The 19,076-nt window shown below is 50.4% G+C and overlaps 1 protein-coding gene across 1 annotated transcript in view; it reads right to left on the bottom strand.

The window, feature by feature from the left end:
• The window catches only part of TNFRSF11A (TNF receptor superfamily member 11a), a 52,512-nt gene that overhangs the window by 13,499 nt on the left and 19,937 nt on the right, over nt 1–19,076 (bottom strand). Inside the window, exons 2-8 of the mRNA XM_045849642.1 lie at nt 16,385–16,466; nt 15,205–15,330; nt 10,422–10,565; nt 6,540–6,633; nt 5,097–5,191; nt 4,653–4,766; nt 311–363 (exon numbers count right to left, since the gene is read on the bottom strand). Coding sequence (XP_045705598.1) covers nt 311–363; nt 4,653–4,766; nt 5,097–5,191; nt 6,540–6,633; nt 10,422–10,565; nt 15,205–15,330; nt 16,385–16,466 — 708 coding nt within the window. The remainder of the gene's footprint in view (nt 1–310; nt 364–4,652; nt 4,767–5,096; nt 5,192–6,539; nt 6,634–10,421; nt 10,566–15,204; nt 15,331–16,384; nt 16,467–19,076) is intronic.

Genomic DNA, 19,076 nt, shown 5'->3' with positions numbered 1-19,076 from the left:
TTAGTAGTTACCAAAATAAGGACAACGGGAGCTCTTTCCTTCTAGAAATCTCTACTAGGCAATCAAGACTGGCACTTAAAAAAAATCTATAATTAGTACTTGTGCCCAGAGGTGACAGAAGTCAGAAACGAACTGCAATGCAAGGAGGCAGCACTCAGGCTGAACACTGGTCCAGGCTTTGGGTTATTCTGAAGGGGTCAGCCCTGGGATCTGGGGTCCCATCCCTTTGAGGAAGCACCACTTACACAGCGGGGCTCAGCACTGGACTAACAACATCCCAGCCCGACTGTGAGAAGTGCTTTAAATTTACCTTATTTCCACTTAGGCGGCCGCATGTCTCATTGACCCAGCGCCACAAATTAGCTAGAAAAACAAAGCAAGGTAAGGTCTCTGCATTATTATTTCCTCTTTCTAATTTAGTATCACTGACCGCGATTTCAGTTCAACACTATCTTTAAACATAACCTTCTGCGTGTCTGTCAGGAAAAGTTCCTAAGAGTGAACACATGCAAAAGAAAACCAGCCAATCCAAAGACTATAAAGACATCTTCCTCCTCCTCCTCCCAGCAAAAACAGAACTTTCTGACCCGTGTGATACCAAATATGTCCCACTGAATACAGGCACATCTGAGGGTGTCACAGCTGCAGTTGGGGCAACAGACAATCCCAGTTCCTTAGCAATTTTTCCTTGACTGTTGGGAACCGCCCTGCCTGGTATCAGAAGCTGTAACCCCCGCCAAGGCTAAGGCTGAAGGAATGACCTTGGACCGTAAGCCAGCAAGGAGACAAAAGCTTATCTCCCTGGCAGGAGCACCACTTCTCCTTTTACTTCACCCTGCCTGGCCCCAGTGCTTGGCTGGTTAGCCAATGACGGGTAAGATTCCCCAAGGGGGGAATGACCTAAGACAGGCACGATCACATGGGAGGCCCCCAAGGAAGGACTTTGGGGGCTACAGCAAAAGGGGGTGATGGACCCTTGCCCCTCAGCTTTGACATAGCCTGAGTCCTCACTGTCTGCGAGAAAATCTCCTAATCTCCTGGCTGCCTTACTTCCCTTGCTCCACCTAAGCCTGAAACAATGACAGAGGGTGGTGCAGCCCTGTGCTGGAAAGGGTGGGTTCCCTGGGCAATCAGGCCTAAGAAAGAATATGTAAAATCCTGTGAAACCTGCTTTGTTTAGAATGCTCTCAATTAAATAAGGGTCCAAGGAAGAAGTAAGTTTGTTCCTCAGAGTTTTAGAGCTCTTTGACCCTGACTAAAAACAGGCCCTCAGACTTCCTTGTTATCTATTGTTTGATCCTTACTTCCTGGAAATGAGTAATGAGCTTTACCTGAATTCTTATGCAAACGAACCCAATAAAAGCCATTGAGGAAAAGGCTCTTGGTCCTTCTCCTTCGAGAGATCGGACCTTTCCTCCCCAACTAGATCATGTCTTGGTAGACTTATTCTCATCCGTGGGAGCTGGGGCGGGGGGGGCCTGAGAGCGGAGCCCCCCCCCCACACTTGACTACAAGGGACTAGACTGGGCATCATAGGGGAATGGAAACTGGCTCTCCAGTGAACTAGCTCAAACACATGTACAAGAGAGGTCAAGGCCATGACAGAAGGCTGCAGCAGGCATCACAGAGTTCCAATGGGCCCCAAATCCTTTTCAGCTAGACCCTGTCATTCTCAAAAAAAAAGAAGACTGTCCTGTGGCATATACATATTATATCTTTTTAAAATAAAAGCGATAAAACTTAAAAAGTCAAATCCATTTTTTTAAAAAATATGTAAAATTATATCACACAAAAATAAAATTTTATCCCACCGCCAGTGAATTTTACTGTTGGATTCATGGTTGTCAATTTTCTGTGGGAAGATAGCCACATCATAATAGCTGATGATACCTATAATGTGACCTGGTCCAGTTTATTTAACTTCTCTGAGCCTCAGTTTCCCCATCAGAAAACGAGGCAAATAACAGTGCCTACCTCCTAGTGCTGTTGTGGAGATTCAGTTAGTACATTAAAATGCACACAGCGGTGCATGCATTTACTGAATAAATATTCAATACATGTTAACTATTGCTACCCTCATCATTATTATTCTTGCTCCTACAATTTAAAAATTACATACAAATTGAGATACTCCAAATGTAAGGAACACTGCAGCTCTGTCCTGGTAGGGATCAGCCTGGACAATTACAGATGGCGCTAAAAAATAATATTTGTACACAGAGGTGATGCTCATAAATAATCACTACGGTAATCTCTGTCCTAGATGATTGCCAAAGACCTCCTAATTGGCGTGCTTGCATCCACTCCTGCTGCATCCCCACATTTGGTTTCCACACTAAACCAGAGGGTTGTCTTTGCTTCCCTTCACTACAGACAAGAGCGACATCGCCGGCGAGGTCTGCAGGGCTGTTCCCTCTGGCCCAGCCTCCCGCTCCGGTGCCATCTTGCATGCTCACACCTTCTGCTCCCACTGTGCCAGCCTTCCGGTCCCCTGGCTCACCGCCCCCCGAAGCCTGGGATTCTCTCTGCATGGAAGGCTCTGCATCTGGCCCGACCCCCTCGGGCTAGCGAAGTGCAGTGTGTCACAGATCTCGGCTGCCCTGTCTCTTCCTCCGGGAGGCGCTGGCTGAGCCCAAGACTGGGTACTCTCCGGTGTTACCTGGCCACTTGGAGCTCTCTCATCACTGCCCCGTCTATACTCAGCCTCCTTGTGTGGGCCCGCGCCTGCCCTGCCCACCAGGGCGCCTCCTCCAGGAAGGCACTCGCTGCCTGTGTGTTGCCCAGTACTGAGACCCCAGGGCCAGGCCCACCCCCGGGAGCCAGCAAGCATGTGCTGCATGAAGGGATGAAGAGAAAGCCAACACTGGTAAATCCCGACGCACTGACCACTGGGCCTGCTTTCCTCCACGCTGATGAGTCGGCGGGGAGAGACTTATCACAGAGGCAGAAACGAAAGAACAAGCAGCAGAAGTCTGTCTGTCTCACATAAACGCGACAATACGAGTGGTCCGCAGCACCCGACAACAGCGTATTACTCAAATGCCTCGTTAGGAAGTCAAGGTCGTGAGGGAAGTGAAGCTGCATTAAGTAACAAATATGCAAGGCCCTGGCCAGGTAGCTCTGCGGGTTAGAGCCCGGTCAGGACACTTAGAAGAATCAACCAGTGAAGGCATAAAGAAGTGGAACAACAAATCAACGTCTGTCTGTCTGTCTCTCTCCTCCCTTGTCCCCTTCCTGTCTCCCTCTCAAATCAATCAATAAAAAAGATCTCAGCCCTGGCTGACGTAGCTCAGTGGATTGAGCACGGGGCTGCGAACCAAAGCATCGCAGGTTCGATTCCCACTCAGGGCACATGCCTGGGTTGTGGGTCACGGCCCCCAGCAACCACACATTGCTGTTTTTCTCTCTCTCTCTTTTCCCCTCCCTTCCCTCTCTAAATTAAATAAATAAATAAAATCTAAAAACAAAATCTCAATAATAAACAGACTTTTAAAAATTGGATTAACATTGCTTTCTGCTTAACTCTGGTATCTCCAGTCATCATCTTCCCCCTTTAATGAATCTTTGGATTGCCCTAGTGTGCCGGTAGGTCGTGGTAATGTTAATGGAAACGGCATGATGAGCAGGGTTTCATGCGGCCCTCGGATGTAATGTGAGAGAACTGAGCAAATCACGGCAAAGCAGGGGTGGGCAAGGCGAACGAGTGAGCAACTGACAATGGACAAGGATGGGGAGACAGCAGAGCCTCAACGGAGAATGAAGTGACTATCAAAGCACTGAGAAATAGCTTCAGGAGACTTATTGAAGCCTTTCTGAAAAATTACACTTTTTTTGCCATGGCTGGTGTGGCTCAATGGATTCAGTGTCGGCCTGCAAACCAAAGGGTCCCCAGTTCAATTCCCAGTCAGGGCACATCCCTGGGTTGAGGACCAGGTCCCCAGTAGGGGGCGCACAAGAGGCAACCACACATTGAAGTTTCTCTCCTTCTCTTTCTCCCTCTCCCTCTCTAAAAAAGTATATAAATAAAATCTTTTTTTAAAAATTACACTTTTTAGCTTTAGAGTATAACAGTCAAACATGGTGTGATACAAAAAGACACTATCAAATAATTCTTTGGTATAAAAGTTATTCGCAATAAACAAGATAACACTTGGTTATTCATTCCCAAAATGAGCACCTAAATTTTACTGAACACAAGAGAACTTGTTTTCATAATTTTAGACTCGTATTTCCAGGTAACAACCCAACCAAAACTTTTCCTCCACCATTGACCTGAACATTTTGTCTCTGTTTTAACTGGGTGCACTGAAAATGTTGCATTTTAGGATAAAGGCAACAACCCCCATCTACCTGACACACTGTCACCTGTACAACAAAACAACTGGTCTAGGAGACATTGGCGTCCTGACCCTGCAGATCTTTTTTGTTTGCTTATCCGAAAATAGGCACATTGGACTTTGTTTGTCCTGCCAGAGAATGACGAATTAGGAATAAAGGGTGTGTCACCTTAGTTTAAGCACAGCCACCTCAAAGCACTTATTCTAAGCAGGTCGCCGCAGGCGGTCAGTGGGTGCCACACGCATCTTCCGAAGCATAGACCCAGAAAGGTATCTATTTTTTTTTTAAAGATTCATTTTCCAAAACCACGATACCTGTTAGTGCTTTCCCTTTTTTCCTGTAGTAAACGCCAGAGATGACAGCAGCGACCAGCGCCACGGATATGAAGAGAAGCAGGATGACCAAACTGGGCAGGTACACCTGGGGCTCTGTGGCAGAGGCAGGTGAGAAAATGGTATTAAAGGTGATTTTGTTTTATTCTCTACGCTTAAAAGCGACATGCTGCTTGTCCATCCACACACACACACACACACACACACTGTTAGTTATCCATTCCAGAGTAGGAAATAGTCAAGTAGACACCATATCTGGTATTAAAATACTGACGGAAGTGAACCACTAAAAGGACCACGGATGGGATGAGATGCAAAGGGAGAGGTGACCCTCCAGCCAGGGCGTGTAATTTAGTGGGGGGACTTGGAGGGGCTGACGAGTCTGGGCACATCACCAACCAGCCAGTCCGCTCTCTGGAGACATACCGTCTGAACGTTTTGGAGACTGCAGAGAAGAACTACAAACCACATCTGACTTATTGGTTCCAGGACGTGCCTCTGTCGCTCCGAGACTGGTACAGCTGTGCGGGGGAAGGGAATTAGTTACGTGCTTCAGTTTTATGTTCTCACTTTTTAAGAAAAGCTAGAAAAAGGCACTTCTCCACTAGACTGCTCGCTCCTTCAGGAGAGGAGCCCAGGTCTTCCTGGACGTTCGGGTTCCCAGCGGTTACCCACGCGTCGCACAGGATAAACGAGTGAGCAGCAGTGAGCGCTGCCCCTGGTTTCCCAGAGCTCCTCCGAGACCATAGCAGGTGGGCGCCTTCAGCAAAGAAGACTCCAAATGCTTCAGCTGCTAAGCGATACACTTTTGGTGAGCGCTCTTTTGAAGCTGAAAGTGCAGAAAAGCTTTTCGACGTAAAACTTGAATAAGTGGATCAGAAAATAAGTACTTAATGGGAGTTAATATATTGGGAACTGAAGGAATCATTATATTGATCATTAATCTTTAACAAGCACACACGGAAAGGGTCTGGGTCCCACTGCTGATGCACTAACATAAATGGGAAATGGTATCCATGAGATGATTCATTCAAAACGATTATTTGTTGCACAAGACTGGGAACAACCTAAATGACTCTCAATAGGAAACTTGTTGACACAAGTACGGCACATCTCTACAATGAAATATTGTGCACCTATAAAATGCCATGAAGATCTAATGAACTAATATGGAATGAGCTTCCTTCAAGACACATCATGTGACAAAAAACCCCACAGTGTTCAGTGTATGCAAATATTTGCGTAGCCGGTGCGACTCGGTTGGTTGGAGCATCATCCCATAACCAAAAGGGTGCGGGCTGGATTCCCGGTCAGGGCACATGCCTAGGCTGTGGGTACAGCTGTAGGTCTGAATGCACATGAGATGCAAACCATTCATGCTTCTCTCTTGCATGAATGTTTCTCTCTCTCCCTTCCTCCCTCTCTAAAAGCGACAAAACAATGTCCTCAGGTGAGGGTAAAAGAAAAAAAAACATAAAAAAAAACCCCACTTATGTAAACATGAGGCTTCTTTAGGCACACACACAAATCTCTGGGAGAAGTGGGGAGGATGAGTAAATGCTAAACATCATCGATCATTTTCAACTAAACAAGGTTAGAAACGAGAAAAAAAGAAGCTGCAACTCGAGGCCAGAGACTGAACGAAGGTGACTTTAAAGAGTGACACACGGGGCCCGTCGCGGCAGGCTGGGGAGCGGCTGGACGGGTGTTATTTTGCCCACACTGAGTTGACGGGCTTTTTCCGTTTTGAAGACAGAATTGAGAGGAAGCCTCGTCAGGCCCAATGAGTCTGTTTTCTCACACAGGAGCCCACGCGGGTTGAGTGTTTCGACATCAACAAACTCTCCGGGCCCCTTGGCCGTCACTTACTTGGTCCAGGGTTTGCATCTCTCTGCGGAAGAAAGGGTGTCGGAGAAATAGCCCGCCAGGCAGGGCTCGCACACCGTGTCTCTGTTGAGCTGCACTGTCAAAAACAAACACACACACACACAAACAAACGAAACAAAGAAAAACCAAACAAGGACACTTAGAGATCAGCCAGGACGGGGGTCCAGAGGACAGCTCTCGGCAGCTTGCCCCTCTGCCTCCCCGACCGTCCCTGCCCTCGCCACCCAACGCCCCCCATTGCTTCCACCCCCACAGCTTCCCAGGCCGGCAGCCCCAGCGGAAGGGGCAGAGTTATTAAGCTCTGGTGGGTAGCTGGCTGGCTCAGTGTCAGGTCTAGTAAAAGTGCCTCCGTATGAACTCCCCCTCCCTGACTGTCTGTCACACTAGTGCCATGTCCGAGTGAGGTCCCGACCCTCTGCTGTTCAGAGGCACTGTCCTGGCCACCAGGACAGTCCCCTGGCCAGGACCCCGCTGTCCGCCTTGCTCTAACCGAACACCTGTCGGATCTCCCCTCTCGGGCTTTGGGGCTTATATCAGCCTCGGTCTCCAGACAGTGACAGTCCTTTATTTCCTTTATTGCTTGGAAAGACAACTTCTTGCCCTGCCCTCTGCTGACCAGCTTAATCTCTCCAGTCCAAGTATGGGAATGGCCACAGCTTTCTAAACAAACAAACAAACAAACAAACTCCTACAGGTCTCTTTCTTGCTCTTTAACCAAGGGTTGGGAGCAAACTTCTTCTATAAAGGACCATACAGTAAGGATCCTTTGTAGATCTTCTGGCCTCTGCCACGGACACTTGTAGCATGAAAGCAGCCGTAGAGAATATGTCAAAAACAAAAACAAAAACAAAACGGATGTGGCCGTGTTCCACTAAAACTATTGACACAAACACGAGTGTCGGGAGAGCTTCTGGACCCGGCCGGGAGCCACAACCCTGAAAGCAGGAATTGATCCTGCCTAGTAAGCATTCTTCGACTCGCGCGCATTCCTCGTAAACCGTGTTATTGAAGTAGGAAATGTCTCAGATTTTCTGTGTCTCTTTCCTTTACTGCTACTGACACCCAAACCACAAATTACTCTTGAAATGAGTAGCACTCCTTTGATTGATTGACGTGAATAAGACACTAAAATAAGGAATTGCATGTTCTTTGTCCAGAGTCAAAGCACGTCTATTCTTGATTTCTGCAATGGCCTCAAAGGGGCAGGTAGGGTGCCTGCCCCTTTCATCTATCGGATTAGCCTTAAAAAGGATACGAACAAAAGCCCAGTAAACATCTAGTCACTCACATAAATTCAGACAGCTTTTAAAAAGATCAACGCACTCAAGAAGAGTAACCCTTAAAGACAAAGAGACTTCTTACAGGGTCGCAAGGCAGCGGAGCTTGAAGCGCATTGCTCTCCCGACACTGGGCTGCCGTGGCTGCTCTCTGTAATGGACTTCCTGGGCGTGCCCCGCTGCAGGTGACCCTGTTCCCTTTCGTAGCCACACTGCTCCCACTTTACAGAAGAAGGCACGCTTCCTACCCACTGCAAACCTGGCTACGGTGCCAGACCTCTGAGACGCCAAACGAAGCAACAAGTCGAAGCACTGAAGCACTCGGCCAAGCGCCTGCGTTCAGAGCACCTGGGTACAGCGTCTGTCCCTCCGGAGCAGAAGCGCGACAACAGAAGCAAGGGAACTGGGACCAGGCTACGTGGTTCTGAGTTCAAACACAGTCGACGCCTGAACAATATGGAGTTTAGGGGCTTTGACTGCCCCCTGCTGCCTGCGGTCCAATACCCGCATATAACTTTCGGCTCACCAAAAACTTAACTACCAATAGCCTCCTGTGGACCGGAAGCCTTACCAATAACAAACAATGAACACATTTCTTTTGTGGGTTATACACTGCATTCTTACAATAAAGCCAGCTAGGGAAAATAAAGTGTTCTGAAGAAAATAATAAGAGAAAATACCGCACGCTATTCATCCATACAGCAAGTTTTTAAAAATCTGCATGTAAGGGGACCCTCACAGTTCAACACACGTTGGTCAAGGTCAACAGGCCAACGGTGTAGTGCAAGGTAGGGCAGGAGTGAAATTTTCACACACACCCTCCGTGTCACCCCCTCTGTCCTCCACCTGTTGCCCAAGAACAAACCGTCCCCAAAGGAGCAAAGCAGAGAGAACATCGATCAGGAAAAATGCAGAAAAGGTGACAGCACCTTTTTCCATGCAGGCGACAAACTTGCGGAAAGGTTCTGGGCCTTGTCTGAGAATCAGATTTCAGAAGGGAACTGGCTGTCACAGGGAGATTTATTTTAAAAGTGAAAAATCAAGTCAATATCTGGACGATCACTTTATAAGTTTCATAAATGTTGAATCAGTGGTATGCCTGAAATGACTGGAATACTGTATGTCAACCGTAGTTGAAAGATTAAAAAAAAATTATTTTTAAAAAGTCAAGTCAGGCTTTTTCTTAGAGAAAGCTTGTCTGGTTTAGTTGAAACATTTGATAACCAAGACCAATGGTCCAAGTTAGATTCTGTGATGGACATTTTCCTCTGTATGAACTGAAAGCAATAATACTTTAATTCTGCTAACCCTTGTCCCAGTGTTCTGGGTTAAAACAACGAGCCTCCAAGGGAAGGACTCGCAGTTGCAACTAATGTGTCAAGTCTCGAAGACACTGCTTTGGTCTACTTCCTAGAAGTCAGGAAGTAAGCGAACACTTTTCCGAGTCAAAGAGATTTCTTTTTCTTCACTTTCAAGAGAGTCGAAGGACACAGCTCTTAGGTGAGCAGTCACTAAACACCACTTTGATGTCACATCACCACGGTGTGACCCTGGACGAGAACCCAGGATTGAGTGCCACTCCAGTCGCAGAATTCCTTCCTTAGCTATTTAGTTACTGATGTGAACAAGTTTCTTAGCACTTGGTGGCAATAGAACTAATGTGGAATTCTGTTGCGTTTTTGCAGTAAGTTGTACTTAACCATGATGACACGAGCTAATTGAAAAAAAAAAAAAACACCCTTCATTCATTATGAAGCTCATAAAGCCTTTACTTTTTGAATGATAATAAAGCAAAATAGATTCATTTTTGACCTATTGTGTAATAACTGTAGTAACAACCTAGCCCAGGAGTGTTTTTAACCCTTAGAACCTTGAGTCACAGGAAATTTTTTTAAAAGTAAGATTTCAAATAGGTACCTATTTTTAAATATGAAAGAGCATGACAGGTCATTAGTAAAAACCCTCCAAGCACAAAAGTACGTTCGGATAAAGTTCTGTGGGGAAGGAGAAATGAGTACAGACCAAAGGAGGGAAAAGGACTATGAGACATGTCCCACCATCCCCGCGAGGAGTGCCTTTTAAAGTAGACGGTGGTAGGCATCCAACCGCGGTGAAGTGACATCCATTGAATACTTTAGAAAGTGTTACTATTGCTCTTTCTTGGAAATGAAGTCCTCAGCAGTTCTTTAAACACGTAATAAAAAATTTAAGCTGTCAGCTTAAAAATATGCTGGGGGGGTGCATGATATTTTTCAGAATTCTGCTAAGGGCTGCACAAGTTTGTTTGTTTGTTTGTTTGTTTGTTTGTGTAAGTTGGATAACCCTGCATTGTCGGGTTCCCTCCTAAAGGGGGAGCCTAAGTCTTCACAGACAGAGGAGCCTGGAGACAACACGTGGACCAAGCTCTCACATGCCCCGTTGGAACCGAACCTGGGCTCCGTTCCCAGGGGGCCCTCAAGCTCCTCCAGCGCCACCTGGCCCGCAGAGCGTGCACGAGGCAGGGAAGGCTCTCGGAGCCGGCTTTGGCCTCGGTGTGATCGGCTGCCGGCCTCGGAGAGAGCAGACAGCGCAGGAAGCAACCCCGTACCCGGGTGCCGGGCGCCGAAGCCGGGCGCGCACTCGGCGTTGCGGCGGCAGCAGTCGCAGTCCTCGCTCCAGTGGTAGCCGGCCGTGCAGGCGCAGCGCCGCGGGGCCGTCCGGTTGCCGGGCACCACCGCCACCAGGGCCTTGCCTGCGGGCGACAGAGACAGGGCGGAGAGGCAGCGCAAGGACGCTCGCACCGCGGGGCGCACGCAGTCCACCTCACGCAGCTCCCCAGGCCAACTCCCCGCCCCCCACCCACCCCGACGCAGCGCCCCGCCGCCTCCCGGACACTGACTCATTCAGGACACCGAGTCCCCTGTCGGCTTCCTGTGCTGGCTCTAAATCATCCCAGTGGGGGTTTTCTCTCGCAATAATTAAGAGGCATGTGGCTTTTTAAAAAGTCAGTTTTCGTGTTAGCAGGGAGATTAAGGACTGGGGTGTTGATGAGTACTGATTACTTCAGCTAATGCAAAATAGACTTCACAGTTTCCTGATTTCTAGTAAATTCAAAAGCGATAAACAGTCTTAACACGAAAGCTAGACAGGGCCTAAGAGAATGGAGTTTCCAGAGGTTGGGGATTCCTCCAGAGATCCTGCAGAGCCACCAGTGTTCAGGGTCAGAAGACCAGGGTCCCTGTGTAACTGGGAAGCGGCCCAGTCCGAGGCTGGGCCTGGAGGCATGCTTGGAAATTCGTCTCTCCCTGTGCAGGATAACAAGTCTGTCTTTCCTCACAGCGCAAAGCAAGGGATCTGTTGCTACCCTGGCCCTGCCCAGGTCTTGGGGAGGAGAGGCGAGTGCTCCACAGGGTTTTTGCTGTTCTCCACTAATTCGTGCTTGCAGTTTCACCTGCCCACAGAAATGTCCTCGTCGCCCCGAAATCAGCACGGCTGGCCCTGTGGCGGAATTAGGAAAACGCTCAGCCGCTCCACGGACGTGCGTGTTCCCGGGTGAGGGGAACGGGCTGACACGTTCTGCCGGATTGCTGCGGCTCTCACGCTGGAAACAAGCGTCTTTCCTGTGGTCTGTTTTTCTAGAGCCCTGTTTTTGGCATTTTTGTCTTTGGTCGGCGACGTCCCTGTTAAAAACGGCCTCCATGCGCCATGCCGAGGCGCTGCCCTTCGCTCCCTGGGCCCCAGGCGGCTGCGATGCGTCTCAGGGAGAGAACGTGTGTGCTAGATAGACTTGGTTTGGTCGTGAGTCACAGCGCTGTTGGTTGTGCATGAATCACATATTAACGAATAAAAAGCATTTATTAAATAAGGCGTCCTTAGCCCTGGCTGGCGAAGCTCAGTGGATTGAGCGCGGGCTGTGAACCAAAGTGTCGCAGGTTCGATTCCCAGTCAGGGCACATGCCTGGGTTGCAGGCCATGGCCCCCAGCAACCGCACATTGATGTTTCTCTCTCTCTATCTCCCTCCATTCCCTCTCTAAAACTAGAAAAATAAAATCTTTTAAAAATCTTTAAAAAAATATAAGGTGTCCTTAAGTGGAAACACGCACGACAGAGGGTTATGGGCAGACAGGCTGACAACAAGACTGGGACCAGAGGCGCGCAGGGACCTTATCTCCCCCGGGAGGAGCGGTCCAGAGGCTCCGTGTTTGCTCGTTCAGTGTTGGCGGCGACTGTACGTCGCCACGCGGGACAGTGAGCGTCAACTGCACACGCACGGTGCAGCACAGTGACGTTGTTTACACAGACCTTCCACCCCTGCGAGACCCGCCTCACCTGGGCTGTCTGAACGGCCCTGTACTGTACGTTCCTGAACACACAGCGGAGTTCGTTATGGGCTGACGGTGGCGTCCCTCAAAATTCTACGTTGAGCTCCTGGCCCTGAATGTGGTGGTGTTAGGAGGTGGGGCCTGTGGGCGCTGATTGGGTCACAAGGGTGCAGCCCTAGTGAGTGTCCTTATGAGAAAGACATCCGAGACCTCGGACCGGTGTGGCTCAGTGGGTTGGGCATTCCCCTGTGAAGCAAAAGGAGGCAGGGCAGGGCACCTGCCTGGGTCAGGGCATGCGCAAGAGGGAATCAATCAATGTTTCCCTCTCTTTCTCCCCGCCTTTCCCTCTCTATAAAAAATTAATTAAATTAAAGAATAAAAGCATATGGAGAAAAACAAGAGAAAGCTTGCGTCCTCTCTCCGCTCCCCGCCGTGTGAGGACGCACCGAGGAAGCGTCTGTCAGGAAGCCTGGGAGAGGACCCTCACCGCGAACCAGGCGGTGCTGGCCCCTGACCCCAGACGTCCAGCCTCCAGACCTGTGAGGTGTGCATTCCTGTTGCTGAAGCCCCTCAGTCTGCGGGTTTCTGCTACAGCAACCTGAACCGACTGGAACGCAGTTCCAGGGGGAAACAAACAAACAAACTGGAAACCTGCTCCCTCCTTCCCTGTGTCAGGCCTCAGCCCAAGTTTCGGCATTTCTTGTCCTCGGTTCTTTGAGGCCCAAGCATGGCGAACCTGGAGAAATCTCCGTCCCCTTCTGTGCCCACCCTCCGAGGCCCAGGTCAGCCGGGCGGCCCCAAGGCCAGTGTGTAGGAACATGCGCACGATGCCCGGACGCCCCAGGACACTGTCGCTCCCTCGGAAGAGTCTGACCCCAGCATCCCACATAAATAAATGCCAGTGAATGGAACCTGACATGTCCTTCAGTGCCTGAGGGAGCCAGGCCTGGCGCTCCCATCAGCTGTGGTAGTGGCAGCAGACACAGTGATTCTCTATTTCCGAGAGACAGCAATGAGTCAAGGTCATTACTAAGCAGTGGGAAAGAAGACTTGATCAGATGCCTCTGCTGGTGGAGTTTCCACGTTATCTTCTCCAACCAAAACCTGCCAGCTGTCTCTAACATGCTAGAAAAATTATGGTTTTTTAAAAAATACTTATTTCCTAGTTCTCCCCACGCGGGGGTGGCGGGGAAGGGACCTATAGGTAAAAATCAACCCAGAAGCAATGCGCCTCCCTGGCATTCAGATGGAGGTCGATAAATAGGATGTTTTGCCGAAAGTGGTCAGGAATCCCTGAAGAAATGGCTGGTTCCGGGCGCAGGGTAGGTGTGTCCAGGAGGAGCCGGGAAGCCAGGGAACTCTTAGAGACCCCAGGGGCTGTGTGGGATGGGGGCCGCCTGGAGGAGGTGGGAGCATCTGAGCGCCAGTGAAACGAGTCCCTGAAATAGGTTGCAAACCCCCACATATGTCTACATGCAGGAGTCTGTAATATTCATAGGAATCCTTTGGAGCAAGCTTGGAGATTGAGTCATTATTTTGAAAAGTGGTAACAAAGTTACGAGCATTCACTCTGCCTCTCCTGTGTGTGGTGTACTTCAGGGTAACGGGGAGTTGGTGGGGGGAGTTTCCCTTTATAAGGCATTCCCGCCAAGAAATGAAGAAGGAATGACAGCATTGGAACACCACCTGATGGGAATGGATCTAGGCTTTGATTGTCAACAGCTGCTAACAACACAGGACGAGAAAAACGCAACTATGATATGGTTCCCGGCGTAACTACATTGTAACAACTACCAGGGAGTTTTGCCAAAAACAAAACAAAAAAACAAACCAGAATCTGAGCAGCCTTCTGGATCTAACAACGACTTTACAAGGAATGTAGGAGATGAAAAGAGAAAAAGAAAGGTAGGAGATGAAAGAATACGTTAAATGACAACCAGGGAATGCAACCAACAAAAATCAGGCTGCAGAAACTCCACAGGAGTAACAGCAAGGGTTCTCCCACAGATAAACTGAATGGAAAAAGGAAAAGAAAAAAAAAAAGGAAAGGAACCTCTAAGTGGAGACAACAGATGTTATTTTGATCCTGATTCCTGCAAATAAACTACAATTTTAAAAAATGTGATGCCCTGGCCAGCGTGGCTCAGTTGGTTGGAGTGCTGTCCCATAACCAGAAGGCTATAGCTATGATTTCCAGTCAGGGCACATACCTAGGTTGTGGGTTCGATCCCCAGTCCGGGCACATATGGAAGGCAACCAGTCGATGCTTCTCTCTTGCATCGACATTTCCCTTTCTCCCTCTCCCCTTCCTCTCTCTTTCAAGGCAATGGGAAAGTGTTCTCAGATAAGGACAAAAAATTTTTTAAGTATTTTATTTATTTCTTTTTAGAGTTGGGAAGGGAGGAAGAAAGAGAGAGAGAAACATCAAGGTGTGGTTGCCTCTCATGTGGCTCCCACTGAAGACCTGGCCCACAACCCAGGCATGTGCCCTGACTGGGAATCGAACCTGCGATGCTTTGGTTCACAGCCTGCACTCAATCCACTGAGCTACACCAGCCAGGGCTTAAAAAAAATTTTTTTTAAGAAGAAAAAATTTGAAACAAATAATACAACAGTTTTATTAACTGAAGAGTTAATAAAACATTTTCCTTCAGGGAAAAGACCTGAGAGTCAGAAGATCTGACCTTGAGCCCTGGTCCTCACTGATTAACTCTGAGGAAGTCATTCAGCCCCTCTCAGCCTCAGTTTTCCTCATCTCTAAAATGGGATCATCACGGCTACCTCACAGGGTTTTCCCGAGGATTAAATAACAGCACGCAGGGGAGCACTGCGTGAGTATTTAGTCGGCTCTAAGGTGTGTCCCCCAACTAAGCTGCAACACGAGCGTTCCAGACCAACAAGTTCGCCAGAAGGATTGTGACACATGGTGCTTCTGGGGTCCAAAGCGCCGCTGTGCGTGATCGGTGGTCCAAACGCCCCCCTCTGCCCCGCCCCCCCCCAGGAGGATCGGCACCGCCGTATCTGAAAAGACCACTTATCCACACCTTGCACCGCCGCGGGCGGCTCACCTGTGTCGCACACTTTGTGCAGCAAGCACTTGTCTTCCTCGTTCCAGGTGTCCAGGTACTCGTCCCGGCCGCAGGGCAGACACACACTGTCGGAGGTGGCAGTGCACTTGGAAGACATGTACGTTCCTTCAACGAGGAGGGGACAGGTGCCCTGATCAGAAACACCCGAACACCAAAGCAACGGGACAGCACCGATCTCCCGGAACGTGACCACGATCCCAGGAAGTCCCCAAAGACACAGAGACCCGCAGGACCCCAGCCGCTAAGACGGCCTCTCCTCGCCCGCTGCCCTGTGTCCCGGCGGCCCCCCAGCCCTTCCACGTGAAAAAGGCTCTGCCCACCTGACCCCCCTGACTGAGGGGAAGAACAGTGGTGTCCGGACCAGTGCCTGTAGGATGTGAGGGGCCCCCTGGGGGTTACGCTAGAGGGACTTCATTTCACCCCTCCCGCCCCAGCTTCAAAATTCCCCTACGGCCAATCTGGACGAGTCCCTCCTTCTGCCTTGCACGCACTGTGAGCTCATGGTTCACTTAGTCTGATCACACGCACACACACCGTGGATTGTGGTTCGGCACAGTCAAGAAATATTGGTAGCGGAAATATCTCAAGGGTCTTGTTCTAAGGTGGCCACCTTTTCCTTAGAGAAATGCCCCACTCCCCCGGGCAATGAGTGAATGGGGACCCTGTGGACTAGGGAGTTCCCTGGTCCCTGTAGCAATGAGGCCACGTTCCCGCAGAACGGTGGTGGGGACGTGGTCCCCAGCCCACCTCCTGCCCCGCAGCAGGCGAGGGCGTGGGGAGAAGCTGTAGCGACAGCGTTTAGGCACTTTCAGCAGCAGAGTTCCGGTGAGGTTGTCCTCCCCACCAGTTCTTCTGTCGTAATGCTTCTCAGTAAGAGCTGAATTTCCTATCTGGAAACAGCGTTTTGGGAAACGATATTCCGGCACACAGTCAGCACCGGTTTCTGAAGTGGGTTTTGAGGTTTAAGGGATTTTATCTCCCCAGAGAAAGGATTTTGTCCTCAGCGTGACAGACATTACCACCTGCCACTACCATAAAAAACCCATCCAATTTCGGTTTTCATCTGGCAGACAGAAATCGTTCCTCAGATTAAAGAAATGCAGAACCGAAGTCCCACCCCCTCTGGGTGCACGGTGCCGGGCGGCCCGTCCGTACACACCTGGCTCACACTTGCGGCAGCACCGTCCCGCGTGCTCGTAATGCCTCTCGCTGGCGCACGGAGGGGCGACCTGAAACGTCACCTGGAAGAAAGTTGACACAGGCAGAGATTATGCACAAGTTCTTCCTGAACCAGACAAAAAGCATGGACCATCAGATTACATTTTGGCAAAGCAGAACACCACCAACAGTCCCGAAACTCTCCTGTGTAGTATTCTCCTTCCCCAAAATGTCACTTCCCCATTCTAGCCCATCTCCCCCCCGAGAATGTGTGCACCCCACCAATCCTGCAGGAGAAGTCGCGTCGCCATTCACGCATGTTTTGGTTATGCTCACGACGATATGGTGAACTCAAGGAAAGTTCACAAATGGGGTGCGGAAGTTTGAAAACCGTGTTGCACAAGCAACACACAAAACTGGCCCCACTTCTGCGGGTCACCATGCTGTCACCTTTGGTTGCAAACTGCAGGAGAATGCAAGGAGGCCCTTCCCATGCACAGGTGGGCAAGAGTTCGTGTGGAAAATGACGCAATCATAATAATACAAGAACAAACTCTGTGTCCTGTGCTCACAAGTGTACATGCACTTTTGCTCGCCGCTGTACATTATACCAGGGGATGTGGAACTTGGTCTTCCAAGCTATATCTGATTTCTAAAAGATGTTTAACGCTGCTTACTTTTTAAAATGTTAAACATGCAGAGAACCTTACAAGTGGGACAGCAAGCTGCGAAAGGAAGTGTGTGCTGGGGCTGGGACCCCGGAGTCCCGACCGCCTGCCGGCCCAGGAACCCGGGACAAGCTGCTTGAGCGTTTTGAGTCACTGTTTCCTTGCTGCATGATTCTAACATAAACGTGGATTTCCGCATCTGCCCATCTGAGGGAAACAAAACAAAAAACCAAGCTTCTTAACATTCACTTAGAGATGCTTATCGGTGTGCTGCGGAAAAGCTCTTTTCCTCACAGCCTTCTTAGTGTAAGAAAAACCAGCTCTTGGGGACAGGCAGTCACGCACCTGGAGAGCCAGGTTCGGCTGCACAGACAGGGGTCAAGTTCCCGCAGCATCCCCGGACCGAAGTTACAGGCCCAGCCCTCTGGGAGCTTACACGCCCCCGGGGAGAGGGGGCTCTGGGGGAGGCCGAGGGGCCCCGCCTCACTGGAGAAGGGGGGGGCTGCTTCCCTGGGGGAGGAGACGTGTGAGCTCCACCTTGCAGGGTAAACAGGAACTGGCCAGATGAGGAAAAGGGAACTAACTGGTAGGTGGCAGTAGGGACAGAGGTAAAGAAGACAGGTGGGGGGGGGCAGGTAGTGACAGAGACCGTGAGCACGGCGGGGGGGGGGGGGGCGGGCAATGAGTGCAGTGACACAGGGGGCTCCCTCTGCACGAGGATGGAAGGTGCAGAAATAACACAGCCGTGCACCCTCAGAATACACCTCGGAGGTGGAAGGGAGTTTCGTAGAGAGAGCCCGCGCCCAGGAAGCCCTAGGCTGGCTGAGTGGGCGAGGGCAGGGGGTGGGGTGGGAGGCAGCCCACGAGGACCTCTCTGACCTCACCCTGCCCAGGCCAAGGGCTCACAGGAGGGAGGGGGTCCAGGGTGGTTACTTTGAGGTCAGTCCGTGAGGAAGTCCAACGTGTTCCTGGAGGCAGGTGTGCCAGGAACGTCGTACCCGGACTTGCTTGTTCCACCCAGCTAGCACGCCCCTGGGCACCAGATAACGTCAGAGGGATAACGTGAATTCGACGCTCCCCACCCAGTCACCGCCTGACAGCGGCTCCAGGGGAGCACCGTGCGCCCGGTGGGACCTGGGAAGAATGACGCAATGCAAAGCGCCCCACGGCTCCTCTCTGGCCTCTCTCCCTCTCTCTTTGCTCTCCTAGGAATCCTTCCTCTGCAGGCGGCTGCACCCGCCGCCTCTGTGTCTAGCACAGCCTCGTGTGCCTGTGGAAGGCAGAGGAGCAGAGGCACCGCGGTAACGCCGAATGAGGTCAGTGCACTTTTGTCGAATGGGATTCATCGGAGCCGAACGAGCTGCGAACGCTGCGGCCGTGCTGATGGCAGAGTTAAGGCAGATAACCGTGCGGTCAGGCGCATTTCAGAGGAGAAAGGTTATCAATGGCGTCTGACCCATCAGAGAGCTGCAACCATCTCTGTGAGATAAGTGCATGCTGTGTGTTACGTACACGGGAAGGTTCTTTTTAGGGGAATTTGGCACAGGGCTCCCCCCGAGGCAGCTGCTTAGGAGCCCCGTGAGGTGCTCGTGGCCGGCCCCCGGGCTCCAGATCGCGGTAGCTGTTCAGCGTGTGGACAGTGCACTCTCACGCCCGGGAGTGCGGCTGTGATTCACTCAACCCACTCGCCACCTCCTGGGGAAAATGGGGAAGTCGCCGATGCCACAGTGACCAGCGGTCCTAGCTCCAAACCAGATTTTCACAGGTTATTCTTAGAACGCATTTCTGTCTCCTACGCGCACTGTGGCTTCACAGCTGGACGTGTCTTCTTTTTGTTCATTTGAGATACAATGCACGTGGCATAAAATGCACTCTTTAACGGGGCACAACTCGGTGTCGTTTTATTTTAAATATGTTCAGTGGTCGTTGGGCAAAGACCACGGCTACCTAATTCCAGAGCATTCTCAAAACCCCCAACCTGGCCCGTGTACCTAACAGACCCACAGGACTACAGGGCTCTTAAAG

This window comes from Phyllostomus hastatus, unplaced genomic scaffold (assembly GCF_019186645.2).
Source record: "Phyllostomus hastatus isolate PE091 unplaced genomic scaffold, TTU_PhHast_1.1 phas_contig_80, whole genome shotgun sequence".
Lineage (NCBI taxonomy): Eukaryota > Metazoa > Chordata > Mammalia > Chiroptera > Phyllostomidae > Phyllostomus > Phyllostomus hastatus.
This window is presented reverse-complemented; position numbering and strand designations above follow the sequence as displayed.